Consider the following 17,642-nt stretch of genomic DNA (forward strand, 5'->3'; position numbering starts at 1 on the left):
TGTAGTGGCACACGCCTGTAACCCCAGTGGCTTGGGAGGCTGAGGCAGGAGGACCATGAGTGGCCAGTCTCAGCTGCCTTAGCAAGGCCCTAAGCATCGCAGCAAGACACTGCCTCTAAATAAAATATTTTAAAAGGAGGCAAGGGAGGTGGCTTAGTGGTTGAGCAGCCCTGGATTCAATCTCCAGTACCCGCCCTCCAAAAAACAAAACAACCAACTATCCCTGTCTCATTGCGAATGCCACATGTCACAGGGGAACAAGGCAAGAAACTTCAGGAAGGACTTCCGTGAGGACAGAGGAGGAACAGGAGTCAGTCTGAACCCCGACCTGCTGTGTGTTAGGAAGCCCACTCTCCCTTGACTCTGCTCCCCATCAGGCACTCTCTGGTTCCCTTTCTCTTGGCCCTGAGTCCAGAGCTTTCTCTCTGCTCATTAACCTCCATGGCCACTGGCGTACATGCTCAAGGATCATAAGGCAACCCTTGGCCAGGACGTACTTCTTAAATGCTTAGAAGTCTTTACTGAAGCTTCCCTGTCCTATAATCCACACTGGCATGTTGGGTAAAGACTGGGAGTTAGGATACATGGTCTTTTTATAGCATCATTTTCCAGACAGGGGAGAGTTCCACCAGGACCTGGTGAGAGGACGGTGTATCTGGGAGAGGTAAGAATGCAGCTCTGTAGGGACATCATAGTGATGTTAGGAGAGTTGTGTTTCCCAGACGTCAGCGTCTCTATTTTTAACTTGTTCTAACACCCATTTATCTTGTATTTCTTTTGCAATATTTTTCTTCATTGTGACTGATAACAACTGACTAAAAATATTAGATTGGCTTTAGGTAAAAATTACCATAAGATAATAGCATTGATAGTCAAGTTATAAATTATTTTAATATTGATTAACACATTTATCAAAATGATAAGTAAGTAGGTTATTACTGTCAACTGAAAATACTCTTGCTGCATAAGAGCTGACATCTTCTAGTGCAGAAATTTCTGTATACATACTTTTTCTATCCTCAAAAAATATTTATACATGACTCTAAACCACTCCTGTAACTCTTCCTCTATAGGGCAGAAGCTCTCAAAAACAGAAATATCTGGGCAAGGGGCTGAGACTGATCAAATTATGTTAAATGCATATACAAATATGGCATAATAATTCCAATATTATGTATAATGTAATACATTATACATAATATTGGAATTATTAAAATAAAATTAAAATATGATAGCTTCAAAAATTAGAAATATCTGAAAACTATAATACATTTTGTTATGGTTTGGATGCGAGGCATTCCTCAAAATCTCCTGTTAATGCAGGAGTGTTCAGAGGTGGAATGGGTGAATTCTGAGAGCTGTAACCTCATCAGTCCATTCTAGTTTGAACGCACTGACTGGTTGGTAACTGTAGGCAGGTGGGGCATGGCTGGAGGACACAGGTCACTGGGGGAAAGCCCTGGAAGGGTTCATTTCCCCATTGCCCTATCCCCTACCCTCTTTCTCCCTGCTTCCTGACCCCACCAGGAGCCGAGCAGCTCTCCTCTAACATGCCCCTCAACCACGTTACTTGGTCTCAAATGGGTCCCAGAGCAATGGACTCAGCCCATTATGGACTGAAGCTCTAAACCTGTGAGCCCAAGTAAACGTCCCCTCCTCAAGCTGTTCTTGCCATTTTTGTTCAGTCACGGCGACTCGAAGCTGACTGAAACAGGAATGGATTCCATTTGGTAGAACATTGTGGGTACTTAGTAAATTTTATGAAAGAAAGTCTAGAGTTGGAAAATCTTCTAATTCTTCAATTGTCATAGGCATCCAAACTTCCAGGAGAAGCCGATGCTCCAGTCCTGAGCCTTTGCCCCAGCGTAGCAGCATGACCGCCTGAACCCTTCAGTCATTTCAGACAGCAGGTGCGTTAATTGAGAAATAATAGTCCAGCCTTGCGTTGGTAGATCCGCTTCTCTATGATAATCCTACAAATGATTACTCTCCATGGCTGCCACTCTTCAAATTTGATTTTCAATCACATCAGAAAGTCAAGTGAAAAAAATTTTTGGTATTCTCTACCACACGGCAAATGTCAGGGTATGAGATCAAGCAGTTCTCTTGGAAGAGCATCTGCTTTGTTTTCTAGAACACTTGCTTTTAAGAGACATAATCATGATGATTTCTTCTGCTGACAACTTAAATGCCAGGGTCATTTATTACCAATACATGCTGTTTTATAAAAGGGCAATTTTCTTGGAATGATTGCATAAGAATGGAGAGGATGTTTACAGTTCCTAGAACAATTTACTAAAAGAGGAAAAACTGTCAAAATTAAGGAAGGGGAGCCACTCATTATCACAATCATCAATTTGAGCTATCAAAGCATACCCTTGTTGATTAGAAAACTTCTCAACTCTTTATATGTCCACTGACTTCTCTTACTTTACCAACACCTTCCTTTAGACTTTCTTGAGCTTGTAAAGGCAGGTACGGTGCAGACTTTTCTGCTACAACCTGTAATTCTATCCAGAAAACTCAAGCAGAAAGCTCGGAGGGGGTGAGTGATCCGCACTGAGCATATGTGGGGTTGGTGGTTTCTTTCACCCCTGGTGCTCTGTGGTTCTTACATCTATCACTTGTATGAGCCCCTCTGTAAATATCAGATTTCTGCATTTAAAAAAAAATGACAAATTCTTGATACCTGTGAGGAATAGAATATGCAAATGGCTAAAAAAAAAATGAGCTCTTTTTTTGTAATTTGATCTTATCTGTCAAATCTTCAGTAGCTATATAGTGTTCTTTCCACTTGCCCCTTCTCCAAAGTATAGCGACCTTGGCAAGACTATTTTTATTGATAGTAACTTGTGAAGTTGTAGTTTGTGATGTGGGTCCTTCCCATCTCAAGGCTTCATATGTTGTCTTGCCCCAAGGCCAATGTCACTGGGCCCAAAGAAGAGACTGCCATACTTTTGTAAATCTAGGCGCATGGAAGTTGTTATTCTAGATGGGCAGTTCCCAAAGTAGGATGTGCAGATTTTCAGGGGTCTTTAAGATGCCTATCAGGGAGTCTCTGATGTCAAAATTGATAACAAAATAATAAGAAGGCAGTTTGTCTTTTCATTTTATTAATACTGCACAGATTGTTCAATATAAATGAAGGAAGGGTAAATCCCTGGGACTTTAGCAAGAACCAAGACAGTGGCACCAAACTGTATTGGCAAACACTGCAACAAGTTATTTCATCTCTATGTGATTTATAAATCACAGCAAGCCTTACAGGAAGAATTCAAGTGATCGATATGATTCACTTTGTCATCACATGCTCAACAATACCTTCAACTTTGGGAACATGGAACTCTAGTGCACACATCACCTTTTGAAGACTATTCATTGTTGCAAGTCAGCTGTCTGCTGGTGAGCAGAATCCTGCTGGACAGTGATGGCTGGTTTAGCTAGCAACTGCAACAAGATGCTGACGGTGACAGGGTTGGTGACCTTAAAGCCCCAGGGCATGTACCTGGAGCCCCAGAGCCAGGGACTGACCAACTGAGACATCCTCATGGCTAGGGTGTCTCCTGCACAACGCAGACCCTGAGACCGCCAGTACACTGTGTCTCCCTCAATCATGGGGTTAAGATGCACTATGTTTACCTGGTCAAATCCAGGACTACAAACTCCCCCGAATAAATGAGAAACAGAGTGTGTAGAGGAGAGTACATAAATACACAACCACGGGGTCCGTTTGAGATTTCCAATTGCTCAACCACGGGCAGGACTCTGTCCTCCACAATCCAGATACATGGGTTTGTATTGACCTTGGCCTCAGCACTCCTTCCCATCACCAGGCAGTTTTCTTTCTTCCTTCCTTCCTTTCTTTCTTTCTTATCTCAATAGAGCATGTGTTTCAGAACACACCAGACTGGATTCCTCCAAATCAGAGCATAAGAAAAAGATTTATGTGCAGATTATGTTTTGGGAACATAATCTTAGGGAGGAGGAATGTGGGATTAAGGAAGGTAGAAACCAAGCAAAAGAAAAAATTGGTAAAGAATAGGTGACTAAGTAGGTAGCCACCAAGGAGGGCAACTGGAAATTTTTCTTGTTGTTTGTTATGGTACCAGGGATTGAACTCAGGGGCACTTAGTCTCTGAGCCACATCCCCAGCCCTTTTTATTGTTATATTTTGAGACCGAGTCTAAGTTGCTTAGGGCTTCACCAAGTTGCTGAGGCTGGCTTTGAACTTGCAATCCTCCAGGCTGCTGAAATTTGATGCTCAGAACCAACTAAGATAACAGGAAAATTATGTCATTCAAGGGTTATCCTGGGAATGAAAGAGGGGAACATCATCTATTAGTTAATATCTTCCACAGGCAAAATATGGCCACTGGTGTTAACCGATTTGGACTTCAAGCTTGCATATCCACAGTGCATTGAAGATTCCCACAGACTGTGGCATCAGAAAGACTTTGGGTCTGCAAAGAAAGAGAAGAGCCGTACACAGCACTTGAGAACAGATCATTTAGCTACTACAGGTACAAGAACAAGGTCCAAAAGATTTTTGGACAGTGCCCAGGAGGTATCCAGTACCATTCACAAATAAGTCCTAAGAAAGTCCCAGGAAAATGAAATTGGGAAAAAAAAAAAAACAAACATCAGCCTCCTCCACCAGAGAAGAGAGACAGTGGGGAAGACCCAAGTTCCAGGGGATGTGGGACTTCATTTCAGAAGCTGCCGGGTTACCCTCTCTGAAGCTAAGCCCAGATTCGTGGGCACACCTAACACTGCTCAGGAAAAACAGAGCTTCTTGGGAGGACAGAAAGAGTCTGACACCCAGCCACTGAGTGTGCCTGACCAAACGGACAGGAATGACAGGGTGGGTCCAGGTTAGGAGCTCCAGACCCTGATGGCACCAGGCTGTGCTGGGGTGAATGAGGCACCAGAGGGAAGGGCAGGAGGGTGTTCACCCAGGGAAGGGACACAGGAAACAAGAAAAGTTTCTTCTAGAACCAAGGCTCGGAATCAAGGGTGAACATGGGGGCAAGCTGAGGTCAGCTAGAGAGGTACATGGTGCCCTCCACCAACGGTCCCAGGAAGGTCTCAGATCAATGAAGGAGGACGGAGGAGCAGGAGCAGTGGATAAGAGACCTGGTGGAACAGCAGGGAATGACCAGGGTTCCCTGCATCCGGGGCTATAAGAAGGTGGTTTGGGAGAGAAAAAAAGAACCTGAATCTCACTCCAAAGAAAAGCCAGGGTGATCTCAGAGACGGGGCTTAGTGTGACATTGGCCCTGGCATCACCTCCAGGGGGTGGCTTCTCAGACACGAACAGAGAAGGGAGGGGATGGGAAGGCAGTGGGGCATCTGCTCCTTGATGAACTCTTCTCAGCTCGCACTGTGAGGCCCGTCCAACATGGCGACTCGTTTTCAAAGGCAGCCCTAGGTTCTCAACAGTTCCCTAGTATGTCTGCATCTCACGCTTTCCTCCTTTCTCCTTCTCCTTTTTCTTATTCTCTTTCTAGTCACCTCTCCTTCCTTCCGTCCTTTCTGTCTGCTTCCACTATTCTTCATGGACCTACAAGTCTATTTTGCAAAAATAAGAACTGTCCGTAGGCTGAGTACATACCATGACCAGGCAGGCTGAGGGCAAAGAATGACTTCTGGCTTTGGGAACAGGTGGAAGGAGCGGACGGTGGTGGCCAGACCTAGGGTATCCGGTTGATGGGAGGTCACACTGCGGTCCGGTGGTGGGAGGGAGAAACTATCCACAGACCCGAGCTCGGGGGATGTTTGGACTTCCTGCGGACCATACCCAGTAAGAGACTGGGTATCAGGGCAACTGGGAGTGAGTGACCTCAAATTCCTCCTTTTGTGAGGAGAGGAAATGGCTTCTGTTCAAACTCAGAGAACCAGAACTCTTTTTTATTCCTTTGTCATCCCAGGAAAGAAAGACACCATAAGAGGCAGGGTCTTCAGGTCTGTGCCATCACGTCAGGAAGAGCCTGTCAATCCTGATCACCCATTGCCAATGGCACCTCTCCTCTCCCTGGTCAACATGGCATCTTAAGGTCTCCAAAATGAAAATCACTCATTTCCAAAAGAGACATTTGGCCCTTTAATTTCTTATTGATGACTTAGAACCACGGAGAGATTGAAAACCAGATGATTCACTTATTCTGCACCACCCCATGCCCTACCTGAAGAACCAGAAATGCCTATTAATATCCACACATCCACTTCAAGCATGGAGAAGCCCAATAGGATTAATCTGGGCTAAAGACGAGGGCTGTGGTCAAGAAGCATGACTTTTCCTGGTCCTGGCAGACCGAGAACTCCCTTCCGTTGTAATACGTTACCCCGCAAGAAGCCTGTTGCCCACAGCAACCATACCACAAAAGATGGACAATGGGGACATGCCCAGGTGACATCATTGTCAGAGGGTAAGCGCTGGAAAAAAAGAAAAAAAAGTTGATCCAGAGATCTCCATCACTAAACTGGAATGAAGACAGAGCAGTTTTTAAAAAAAAACCCTACTTCCTTAGGATAGGGCTTGTTTTCCGTATAAAAAGCGAGTCAAACAGAGACTCCACACGCCAGACCTGAGAGTCCAGAGAGCTTGAACTTCCCTGCGCACCAGGTGAGTCTTCCCGTTGGACCTTCTTAGTATTCTCCTATCAGTACTTTAAGTTTATTGGGATCTACTTGTCATGTTAGGATTCGTCTATTTTAAAAGTGATGGCAACTTTGTTTGGGGCGACTTTACAATTTTTTTTGAACTTCCCACTCAAATTCCAGCTGTGGAGCTAAAGATCAGACAAGGGGACTGATTTGTGTAAAGATTTGTTAGCAGGAGGCTATGCCTATGTCAAGGGCACTTTGGGTGAATTTTAATTCTTCCTCTCATATTTTTGAGGATTTTTAATATGGAAAGTGTTATATGGGCAATGTGGCTATCCATAAGGAAAGCATTCCTTTACCCCATGAGTGTATGATCCCTCAGAAAACAGACACAGGCACAATCTGTAACCACTAAGAGGGAGGACAGGGCTCTGCTGGGGGACAGGAGGAAGGCCAGTTGGACTCGGGGAGAGGCCTGGGGAGGACACGGGGACAAGCAGCCAGGCAGTGGGAAGCCTTCCAGAAACCACCGCACAGGGGACGGTGTGGACAGAGGCTCCCAGGGGGGTCATGGAGGCCCAGGGGAGGTCCCCACAGAGCTTCCCTGGGAGAGCTAGGGCACTCTGCAGGGTGGACATGGGTGGGGACACGCCACATCTTTCCAGACTTTTGAAAACCTGGGGCCTTCCATCAATCCTAGGAAGCTGCTCTGTGTGGAGTGGTCTGAGTTCAGTTTCTGGGTCACGTGGAGGTTTCTGGATGCTCCAGGCAGAGAGGAAGCAGAGGAGGGTCCAGTCGCGTGGGACTCAGCCAGTCACTTTGACCTTTGATCTTGAAAGCGTGCAGGGACCATAAAGCCTCCTCTGATCTCAAATTCACAGAAAGAGAGAGAGAGAGAAAAGGGAGACTCTCCCTTATGAAGAGGTGCCCAGTGAGAGCCATTGCCATCAAACTGAGCTTCTTCCTTGCTTCTCCAAACTAAGTCACTCTTCTGCCTCCAGGTCCAGCCTCCCCTGAAGCATGAGTTCCTACCAGCAGAAGCAGCCCTTTGTCCCACCCCCTCAACTGCAGGAGCAGCAAGTGAAGCAGCCCTGCCAGCCTCCCCCCCAAGGACCGCTGGTTCCCACAATCCCAGAGCCGTGCCACCCAAATGTCCCTCAGCCTGGGAACACCAAGACTCCAGAGCCAGGCTGCACCGTGACCCCTCAGCCAGGCTACACCAAGGTCCCTGAGCCAGGCTGCACCGTGGCCCCTCAACCAGGGTACACCAAGGTCCCTGAGCCAGGCTGCACCGTGGCCCCTCAACCAGGCTACACCAAGGTCCCTGAGCTAGGCTGCACCGTGACCCCTCAACCAGGCTACACCAAGGTCCCTGAGCCAGGCTGCACCGTGGCCCCTCAACCAGGGTACACCAAGGTCCCTGAGCCAGGCTGCACCGTGGCCCCTCAACCAGGCTACACCAAGGTCCCTGAGCCAGGCTGCACCGTGGCCCCTCAACCAGGCTACACCAAGGTCCCTGAGCCAGGCTGCACCGTGGCCCCTCAACCAGGGTACACCAAGGTCCCTGAGCCAGGCTACACTGTGGCCCCTCAGCCAGGCTGCACCATCGCTCCTCAGCCAGGCTGCACTGTGGCTCCACAGCCAGGCTATACTGTGGTTCCTGAGCCTTTCCCCTCAAAAGTGGCTCCAGGCCCAGCTCAGCAGAAGACCAAGCAGAAGTGAAGCCGTCCAGAGCCAGGTTCTTCAGGAGCTGAGCACCACCTGATGAACACCCACTTCCCATCTTCCTGTCTCAACTTTCAATAGATCTCATAATCAACATGTTGTCACCCTGACTCCTTATTTGTATCCTAAAATTATGCACCCAAACCTTCCCTTGCATAAACTCTCAGGAAGTTTGCGTAAGCCTTTAAGAAACTCTCAGTGCCTTTGCTGGTCTTCAGTTGCTGAGAGTTCATCTGAATAGTTTTTCCTGATGGAAGGAACTGCGTGTTTCCTGCTCTATCCCCTTGAATCACTTGTCTCTCCACCTCGGCTATGTGTCGGGGCTCAGCCTTCCCCTGCCGTGGTCTCCCATATGAGTCAGGACATATCACGGGGAAGGACTGGTGTACGTGCCACCTATTTAATCTTGGCACCGGATTATTTCATGAGGCCTTGGGGGATACACTTCAAGGGCATTTCTCGGAGATCAATGAGGCATTGTATAATGGCAACCGGAAACTCTCACTTTGAGGAGCCACAGCTAGAACAAAGATGGCTTCTTACTTGGGACTGAGTCACATTTGAGTTCCATGGTGCCTCCTCCAAGCTCCTCAGTATTCTGCCAACACATCTCCTGTCTCTTCCCAGGAAAATTTGCTTCCACATATTGGAACTTAGTAACCTATTTTCCTTCACTCATTTTACATTCCAGCTACCCTGAGCCATATAGATACTCACGAGGAGACATAGTCTTTGTAAATAATCACACATCACATAATCACCCACTCACGCTCCATCTTCATCAGAACAGACAATATGATCTTTTGCTCGATAGCTACCATGTGCATAGAGACCTAGCCCTGCTCAGGAAGATGGAGAAGAGCACGCGGAGTGCCTCCCGTGGGGAATTTGCAGTCCTCTGCAGGAGATGTGATCCTCACATTCTTTTCATACGCACAAATATACAACTACATGTCCTTACAAACACACTTCCCATAGTTTCTCTCCCAAAATGACCCTCGGAAATCTTTCTAATGAAGTAATTATTTTTAAAGGGATGACCAGTAGAAATGGATATTATCAAAAACCAAACCAGCACAAGAAGTAAAATCAATAGTCAATAAACGGAAAGGCATCAACTAAAAAGCTTCTTCATAACAAATGAAACAAGAGCGTGAAGAGAGCCTACAGAATGGGGGGGGGGGGGGAGTCTCTGCCACCTGCACCTCAGCTAGGGCATTAAGTTCCAGGACATATAGAGAATTAAAAAAAAAAAAAAACACTTAACACCAAATAAACAAATAACCCAATCAATAAACGGGCAAAGAAACTGAAGAGACATTTTTCAAAATAAGAAATATGATGGTCAACACATATATGTAAAATGTTCACCAACTCTAGCAGTTAGAGAAAGGCAAATTAAAGCTTCACTGAGATTTCATATGACTTCACTCAGAATGGCAATTAATCAGAATACAAGTAAGCCAGGCACAGTGGCCCATGCCTGTCATCACAGTGGCTCAGGGGGCTGAGGTAGGATCCCGAGTTCAAAGCCAGCCTCAGCAACTTAGAGAGGCCCTGGGCAACTCAGCAAAGCCCTGTCTCTAAATAAAATATAAAGAAAGAGCTGGGGATGTGGCTCAGAGGTTAAGTGCCCCTGTACCAAAAAAAAAAAAAAGTAGAAATAAATGTTGACAAATATATGGGGAAAAGGCACACTCATACATTTCTGGTGGGACTGCAAATGGGAGCAACCACTCTGAAAAGTGGAATGGAGATTCCTGAAAAAACTAGGAATAAAACCACCATTTGACCCAGCTATCCCTCTCCTTGGTCTATACCCAAAGGACTTAAAATCAGCATACTACAGGGACACAGTCACATCAATGTTCATAGCAGCTCAATTCACAATAGTTAAACTGTGGAACTAACCTAGATGCCCTTCAACAGATAAATGGATAAAGAAAATGTGGTGCGTATACACAATGGAATGTTACTCAGCCTCAAAGAAGAACGCAATTATGGCATTTGCCAGTAAATGGATGGAACTAGAGAATATTATGGTAAGCAAAATAAGCCAATCCCAAAGAGCTAAAGACTGAATGCCTTCTCTGATATGTGGATGCTAATTCAAATGAGGGGGTGGGTAAGGAAGAATAGAAGTACTCTAGATCATATAGAGGGGAGTCAAGGAGGAGGAGATATGGGGGTAGAAAGGAAGTAGAGTGAATCTGACATCACTACCCTATGTGCATATGATTACATGACCCATGTAACTCTACATCATGTACAACCAGAAGAATGAGAAGTTATACTCCATTATGTCTGATTATCAAAAATGCATTCTACTGTCATGCATAACTAATTAGAACAAATGAAAAATAAAAGAAGAATGACTTTATGACATTCGCCTTAAATGGCTGGATCTGGAGACCGTCATGCTAAGTGAAGTAAGCCAGTCCTTCTGTCCTTGTGGCCACTACTTTAGTCACTGGAAAAACAGACATCCTTCCGCTGGGGAGTCTCTCAGTTGGATTGGAGAGACAGCCCTGTCCTGTGGAGCTCAGTCTTCTAAAGGCTACAGGACACCTCTTTCCATAGGGTGTTGCAGGTACAGCTAGGGAAGAGCAGGTGGTTTTCACTGTCGTGAGCATTGCTGCCTTTGATATGTAGGGAGGATGAGGTTGGGGAAGGGTCAGGCTCAAGTGGTCCCCAAGCTAGGAGGGGTCTGTGTTCAAAGAATGTGGTGCAGACATCCTGCGTCTTTCCGTGAAGGTGAAACCTCTCAGCAGAGATGAAATGACCCTCGCCATGTTGCATGGACCCAGAGTCCATAGGGAAGCCCTAAGCAGGACAGGGAAGATGGGATCCAGGATGGGTGCCTGGTGTGGGATGCGCAGGGCCGTTGGATGCAGCCCGTTGAAAGCTGTGTCTGTTAATGCATCAAGGGCCAGTGGAGGCCTCATGAGAGCCAGGCCAGCCATTTGGTTCTGGGGAGGTGTGTGGGGGGGCAGGTTGGGGGAGTGGTGAACATGGTGAACTGGAATAGGAGAACAGGAAGAGAAGCAGGCAAATTAAGTAGGGAAATGGAGAGAGCCAGTTGGGACAAGATTTCCCAGCGATGTCCACCAGAGAGCTCTCCTGAGTCAGAAGTAAGGAGGCAACACCAGCAGCCCAGTGGGACACCCACGGGAAACTCCCCGTTCTCCCTGGGAACTGCCATATGGAACTGCTCTCCTCTAGACCCCCTGGGGACTCCCGGTCCTGCTCGCTTACAGGAATGAGCAGGCGAGGAAGCCAACCTATAGTCACAAGAAGAAACTAAATATGAACTTCTTTACCTGCACAAGCTGAGGTCAGCAGGCAGTTTGTGGACCGCAATGCATGCGTGGTGGTCTGCGCCTGGGATTCCTCATGTGAAAAACAGTCCCTGCCCTCGACTGCAGACTCTGTAAATGGCATTCTCTTGTCATTGCAAAGAAAGTGGCCCGGGGAAGAGAAAGAGCTGTGTCAGGGAGCGTCCGTCCCTGGCCAGGTACAGGGTAACTTGGGTGGCAATGTTGAAGTCAGAGGGGACACTGGCGTCTCTGTGAGTGAGGTGGAGGGAGTGTTATTGGGGTTTAGAGTTGAACTGTGGTGTTATGTGCATACCACCAAAATGTCTTAAGACTCTTGCTCCCACCTTTGGGTTGCTGGCCTGGAAATTGCTCTGGAGCCTCTAGAAGGTTCTGGACAAACACTTTCCCTCTATAAAGAAGTATTCTAAATAAATGCATCAGTTTATGGGATAGACAATGGCTGAAATCTAGAGCTATTCAAAGAATAAAATAATACATTTTACTCAACGGTCAAACTCACTGTTTATGCTTTGCTATATTTACTGCTATTTTTATTGTGCAAGGATGTGATTATGTCTTATATGCCATAATATTTTATATGATCTTAATATCATCCAAACATTTTTGCATATAACTTATCATCAGACTTTTGTGTATATTGTAGTACTTAGATACATGATAACTATTGCAATACTTAGATACATAATAACTTTGTCAATTTTCTCTGTTGGGAATGCATGCTGTTTCCCTCCCATTTTTTAAATGACATAAAATGCTAAAATGATCACCCTAACAAATAAATAATTTGTACGGGAATGACTATTACCCTGTGGAATTCAGGTGCATGCAGATATTGAAGGATTTTGATTCATTTTGCATTTGACGTCACACCACCAACATCTATGTATCACTTGCCAGAGTCCCCACCCGGCCTGCCCCTTTAAGTTAAGGTGACTCCTCCTGGAGATGTTAGTGACATTTTCCATCATGCTAATGAGCGGTAATTTGAAGTCATCTCAATGTGAGCATACCTTACAGACCCAAGTGATGTCATTCTCTCCTACTGATCTGACAACTACTCAACTTGCAAAAACTTTTTAGACTGTGTTTGTCTGTGGTTTGAGCTCTTTCCAAGCTGACCTGTCATACAGGTTTCCTGTCTCCTGCCTCACACCTCTTTGGCATTTTAGACCAACCATGTTGTCATGGAATGGGGTCACACCCGGTGACCTCTGCAGCCCCTCTGAAAACCCCGATTGGCCGCTCATCCTCTGCAGACGATTTGCCAATAACCCAGACCTGGTCAAAGAGCCTCTGAAACCCGCTGGTCACCACGGGGGGCAGCAGGAACACAGGGCTCCAGAGGAGAAGCCGGAAGCTGAGAGTCAGAAGAGCTGGGCTCCAGGGTGATTCAGAAACAGGACTTCTGGGGGCCTTGAGATAATTCTCTTCCCCTTTCTAGATACTTGTCTATTCTGAAAAATGAGTGGACTGGACTAATTCCTCTAATTTCCCTAAAATTTATATTGTCATGACCTGTCCACCCTATTTCATGATGGATTTTGATCTATCTTGTTAGTCTTTCTTCTTCTGAAAGCTGCTTGAACTTTTTGATCTTTTATTTGATGCATTTGTTTTTATGTTTTATTTAGAGAAGTACCGTGTGTGTGTGTGTGTGTGAGTGTGTGTGTGTGTGTAGGGGGAGAGGGAGAGTGAGGGGGACGGAGAGAGAAGGCTGTGGGTACTTTTTGTAAGGGATGGGATAGGGTAACAGCAGCTCTCTCCTAGGGCAGGCACTACGGATTCCACTCTCCTTCTTCCTGCTATAGTAAGTGTCTTCATGGTGGGAACTCTATAAAAGAAGACTGACTAAGGTGACCAAGGCAGAGTGTGTCTGTGTGTTCTGTGTGACTTGGGACATCTGAGTGTGGAGGTGTCTGTGTGTGTCCATCTCTGTGTATGGGAGTCTGTTGTAAGCATGGGGCAGTGTGGCTGTGAGGATGTGGTTCCTTGCAGAGGGGACGGCACCTGATACTGGTGTGACCTGCCAAGATGTCAATCAACCTGCTGACTGCAAGTCATCACAAAGCAAGACTCCGCCCTTGAAACCTTACCCCTGGCTTTGATGTACCCCCTTAAATAAACCACCAGAGCCATTTTGTCTTTGTCTTGTTCAAGAACCCATGTGGACTAGATCTACCAGGGGCTTCGCTTTTGTAGATATATTTCTGAGTGTTTGTGTTTTATTATTTGTTAACCATTTGAGATATTAAGATTTAGGGTGGATTAATTATTTGAGACGTTAAGATTTAGGGTGGTCATTTAGGGTGGCTTGGATTTCTCTGGGCAGACGGATCCTCCAATCAGTCTCTGGCCATCTTCCCCCTGAAATCTGACCACAGCCTTTACTGTACTAGGTCCTGCTTCGTGCAAAGAGAGCATGGAAGGTTGGATCATCCACAGACACACACACAGCCAGTTGTGGAGTTAAAAGTGATTTAATGAGGGCAGAACAGGGAAGAGTCCCTTGACCCCTCCCAACATTCCTCTTCAGATTAACCCTGAGCCCCTGGAAGACCTACTCATCCAGTGAGACTTGCAGTCACCTTCAGAGGCTCGGGAACCTTCCATAGAAGAGTGTGAGGGATGTCTTTTTGGGGGGTTCAAAGAGGGAGGGATGATGACTTATGTTAATCATAAGGTCAACAGAAAAATGGGACACCTGAGCAAAACGGAAAAGGGACATCCAGTGGTTGCCTCTTCAAGGTGTGGCTGTGACCATGTTACTTCTGCTTTGTCTTCTGCTGAGCTGGTGCTGGAGTGACTGTCGAGGGGCAGGGCTCTGGCACCTTGGGTTGGCAGGGCTCAGGCACCTTGGGTTGGCAGGGCTCAGGCACTTTGGGTTGGCAGGGCTCAGGAACCTTGGATTGACAAGGCTCAGGCACCTTGGGTTGGCAGGGCTCAGGCACCTTGGGCTGGCAGGGCTCAGGCACCTTGGGTTGGCAGGGCTCAGGCACCTTGGGCTGGCAGGGCTCAGGCACTTTGGTGTGACAGGGCTCCTTGGTTTGGGGGACACATGGTTCCTGGGGTGGAGGCTGGCAAGGTTGCTTCACCTGGTGCTGCTGCAGCTGAGGGGGTAGGGCGCAGGGCTGCTTCTGCTGCTCGGAACTCATGCTTCAGTGACGGCTGGGCCTGGAGACAGAAGAGCTGACTCAGTTTCTCAATGCAACAGAGACGAAGCCAAGTTCAGTGCCCAGTAGATTTCATTCAGGGACCCTTTCAAGGAGAGAGCCTCTCCTCTCCCCTCCCTGATCCCTACATTTGAAAATGTACTCTGATGGTTTCTGGGACCTCTCAAGAGGGGGAGCGTAAAGGCAGTCTGCTCTGCCCCATTTCAGTGGGGCTCATTCCTCAGCTTCTTCCCCAGACAGGTTACAGCCCTCCTTGAAAAGTGCCTGAAGAAAGCTGGCTTCGGGGAGACACAGGGCGGATGGTCTGGGGAGTGGCAGCACTGAAGTGGCTGTGGTCTATTCATTCCAGATTCTACTTGGAAAGCTATGAGACTCTGTAGTGGGGCTCTATGTTAACCCAAGTCCCTGGGTTTTGGTTCTGGTATTTTCTTGCAGTTTCCTATAAGAATGCACAGTCTCCATCCCATGTCTGCCTGTCAAATACTCCTCCATCATGGCTCACGTCACAGGCCACCACCAAGAGCTCTTTTTAACCAATGGTCTCCCAACCCCTGTAGTCCTTCCCTTCCCTGCTTTCCTTAAACTAAATACCATCTACCTTGCATTGCAGCTCTTTATCTGCCTGCATTACCTTCCGTGATAGGTTGTCAATTTGGTAAGTTCCATATTGGTCTGTTTATCTAACGTGCCTAGCTGCTGTCTTAAATGCAATAGGCGCTCAATAGAGATCCACGAGATGAGTTAAAATTTCCTCAGTAAGTATCACATCAGAGAAAGCTGTGATGTAGACCTGAGCCTGAGCCCTTGTCCTGCTATGAACTTCCTGTGGGCGCCCTTTCCTTCTCTGACCCCCAGTTCCACGGCTGTCCGCTGAGGTGACAGACTCAGCCACCTCTAAGTTCCCTTCAGACTCAAACTGTGCTCTAATTTAAAATAAAGATATTCTCTAACTCTAGTCAATACCCTGCACCAACCTTCTTCGGTACGTTCGTCTTGTCCAGTCTCCAGTAAATGCAAAAATAAACAGTAAGTTCAAATAGGTTGCCATCGGAGACTCACCTGGTGCTCAGAGAAGAGCAGTCTGTCTCGCCACTCGGGTCGCTGTGAAGGCGAGAGCCAGCTGGCTTTTATAAGATGGACAGCTCTCCTCCAGGAAGCAGAATTGCCTGTCACACATGACTCACTCCCCGCCCCTCCGTCACCCTTTGACTCAGCTTTCATGATGAAAACGCCCACCTGGTTTAATGGCCCTGGAGGTCTGACGATGATGTCATCCGGGTCCCACTGCCACTCCCCCCCCCCCCAGACACAGGTGGCCTCTGGAAGGTTGAATGAGTCGGATCTGGAGGAGGTCGGAGTCCTCCAGGGGCCCTGCCACCTGCTATCTTTCTCACTGAGACCGTTGCTCTCCCCGCCTTATGGGATGGAATACAAGTGGGAAGGGGAAGGGGAGAGGAGGAGTCCAGGTGGGCATCACTGGCTGGCCCAGGTGGGTGCTAGAGTAAGGAGCCCATTGATCATAGACTCCTCGCAGCCTCTGGGGAGGTCCAAGGTCTTCTTGTCCATTTCTGGCATCTTTCTCCTCACTCACTGAGCCATCCACGTTCAGAATTACTGACCTGCCCCCCTCCCCAGCCCTACCCCTCCCTGGTTGGTTGCTAGTCTGGGAAAACCTGCTTGGCTTTCACCACCCACACCTTCACCCTTCTCCCATTTCATTAATTTTCAACGACTGATCCCTCTTCTGGGATAACATTTTATTCTCTACTCCACCCGGTCAGGGGGACATGGCCCTTCCCTCCTTCTGTCCCCTACTGGAACACCTGGAAGCCTTTGCTAACTGCCTCCACCCAAGCTCATTCATGGGGTGCTTAGTGTTAAGTCCTCTCCCACCGCCTGCCCACTTCTGCCTGAGCCCCAGCACTGGAGACCTCCTGGCTGCAATGTTTGCCTCTCCTGTCTCACGGTTCCCCTGGGGGCTCTTGAGGGTCAGGGATGTGCCTGCTCAAACCAAAGGTTCCTGTGATCGTATTGCTTTTCTTCATTCAAAAAATACATGGCGGTTCCCATGATCATATTAATACATGGAGGATCTAATCAATTCCCATCCTGTCTGTCTTTGGAGGAGCTGAGGGTGAAGCCTACTTTCACCGATAGGCAGGGAACTCCTCAGGGTGAGAGTATAAGCCATGGGGTTTAATGGATCTCCGAGAGCCTTTGTCCACACCTCTCGGGGATGCCTAGGGATTTGAGGCTGTGAGAGGTGAACCAACTCACCAAAGGGGAACAAAGAATCCTACACAGAAAGCCCACCTTCCCTTTGTTTTAAAGCCTTCTATTTCCCCCGGGGGAAATTAAGCCCAGCTAGGAAAATGATGAAAAGCAGGACAGGAAGCTCAGACTTCCCTGCTTGGCACTGGGTCCCCTCACGGTTCTGGGGCAGCTTCGCATGAGGAGAGATGGGAGATAAGGAAAAAGCCCTGCCTTGTGGGTGAGTCCTAATCGTAGCTCAGATGCAGCCTCTTAAGTAAGAATGAAGCTGCTTCATGTTTGAAAGGGCTCTGGGGATTAACCGTAGGTATTTCTAAGCACTGGTAAGAGACAGGAAGAGGCCGATGAGCATCGGTAGAAATAAGGGACTTATTTAGTTCAGCGTCACTCCGTGGGCCAGGGTCTAAGAGAGGCAGATCAAAGCTAAAAATGCCGACCTGTCTTTTGAACTCAGCTGCTTTCACTCCGAGGAGGTCTCAGGGCGGCTTAGTGACTTGGCCTGGTACCCTGATGGGTGAGGCCGTGAGGATGCCTC

The 17,642-nt window shown here is 47.4% G+C and overlaps 2 protein-coding genes across 3 annotated transcripts; one reads left to right on the top strand and one right to left on the bottom strand.

Annotated features, from left to right (window-relative positions):
• Positions 1 to 7,623: 7,623 nt before the first annotated feature.
• Positions 7,624 to 8,325, top strand: LOC124077541 (small proline-rich protein 3-like). The gene is made up of 3 exons (XM_046421990.1): positions 7,624 to 7,899; positions 7,972 to 8,128; positions 8,249 to 8,325. The coding sequence occupies exons 1-3, from the start codon at positions 7,624 to 7,626 to the stop codon at positions 8,323 to 8,325; spliced, it is 510 nt and encodes a 169-aa protein (XP_046277946.1).
• Positions 8,326 to 14,124: 5,799 nt separating this feature from the next.
• LOC124077494 (cornifin alpha) lies at positions 14,125 to 16,023 on the bottom strand. Of its 2 annotated transcripts, none has more exons than XM_046421937.2 (2): positions 15,896 to 16,023; positions 14,125 to 14,837 (listed from the first exon to the last, which is right to left on the bottom strand). In XM_046421937.2, the coding sequence occupies exon 2, from the start codon at positions 14,816 to 14,818 to the stop codon at positions 14,429 to 14,431; it is 390 nt and encodes a 129-aa protein (XP_046277893.1). In that variant the 5' UTR covers positions 14,819 to 14,837; positions 15,896 to 16,023; the 3' UTR covers positions 14,125 to 14,428. The 2 variants fall into 2 exon arrangements, with proteins under 2 accessions (XP_046277893.1, XP_058427841.1); XM_058571858.1 differs by having other exon boundaries at positions 15,811 to 15,924.
• Positions 16,024 to 17,642: the final 1,619 nt, after the last annotated feature.

Source organism: Marmota monax, unplaced genomic scaffold (genome assembly GCF_021218885.2).
Source record: "Marmota monax isolate L192 unplaced genomic scaffold, Marmota_monax_Labrador192_F-V1.1 WCK01_AAM20220418_F8-fsc00108, whole genome shotgun sequence".
Classification (NCBI taxonomy): Eukaryota; Metazoa; Chordata; class Mammalia; order Rodentia; family Sciuridae; genus Marmota; species Marmota monax.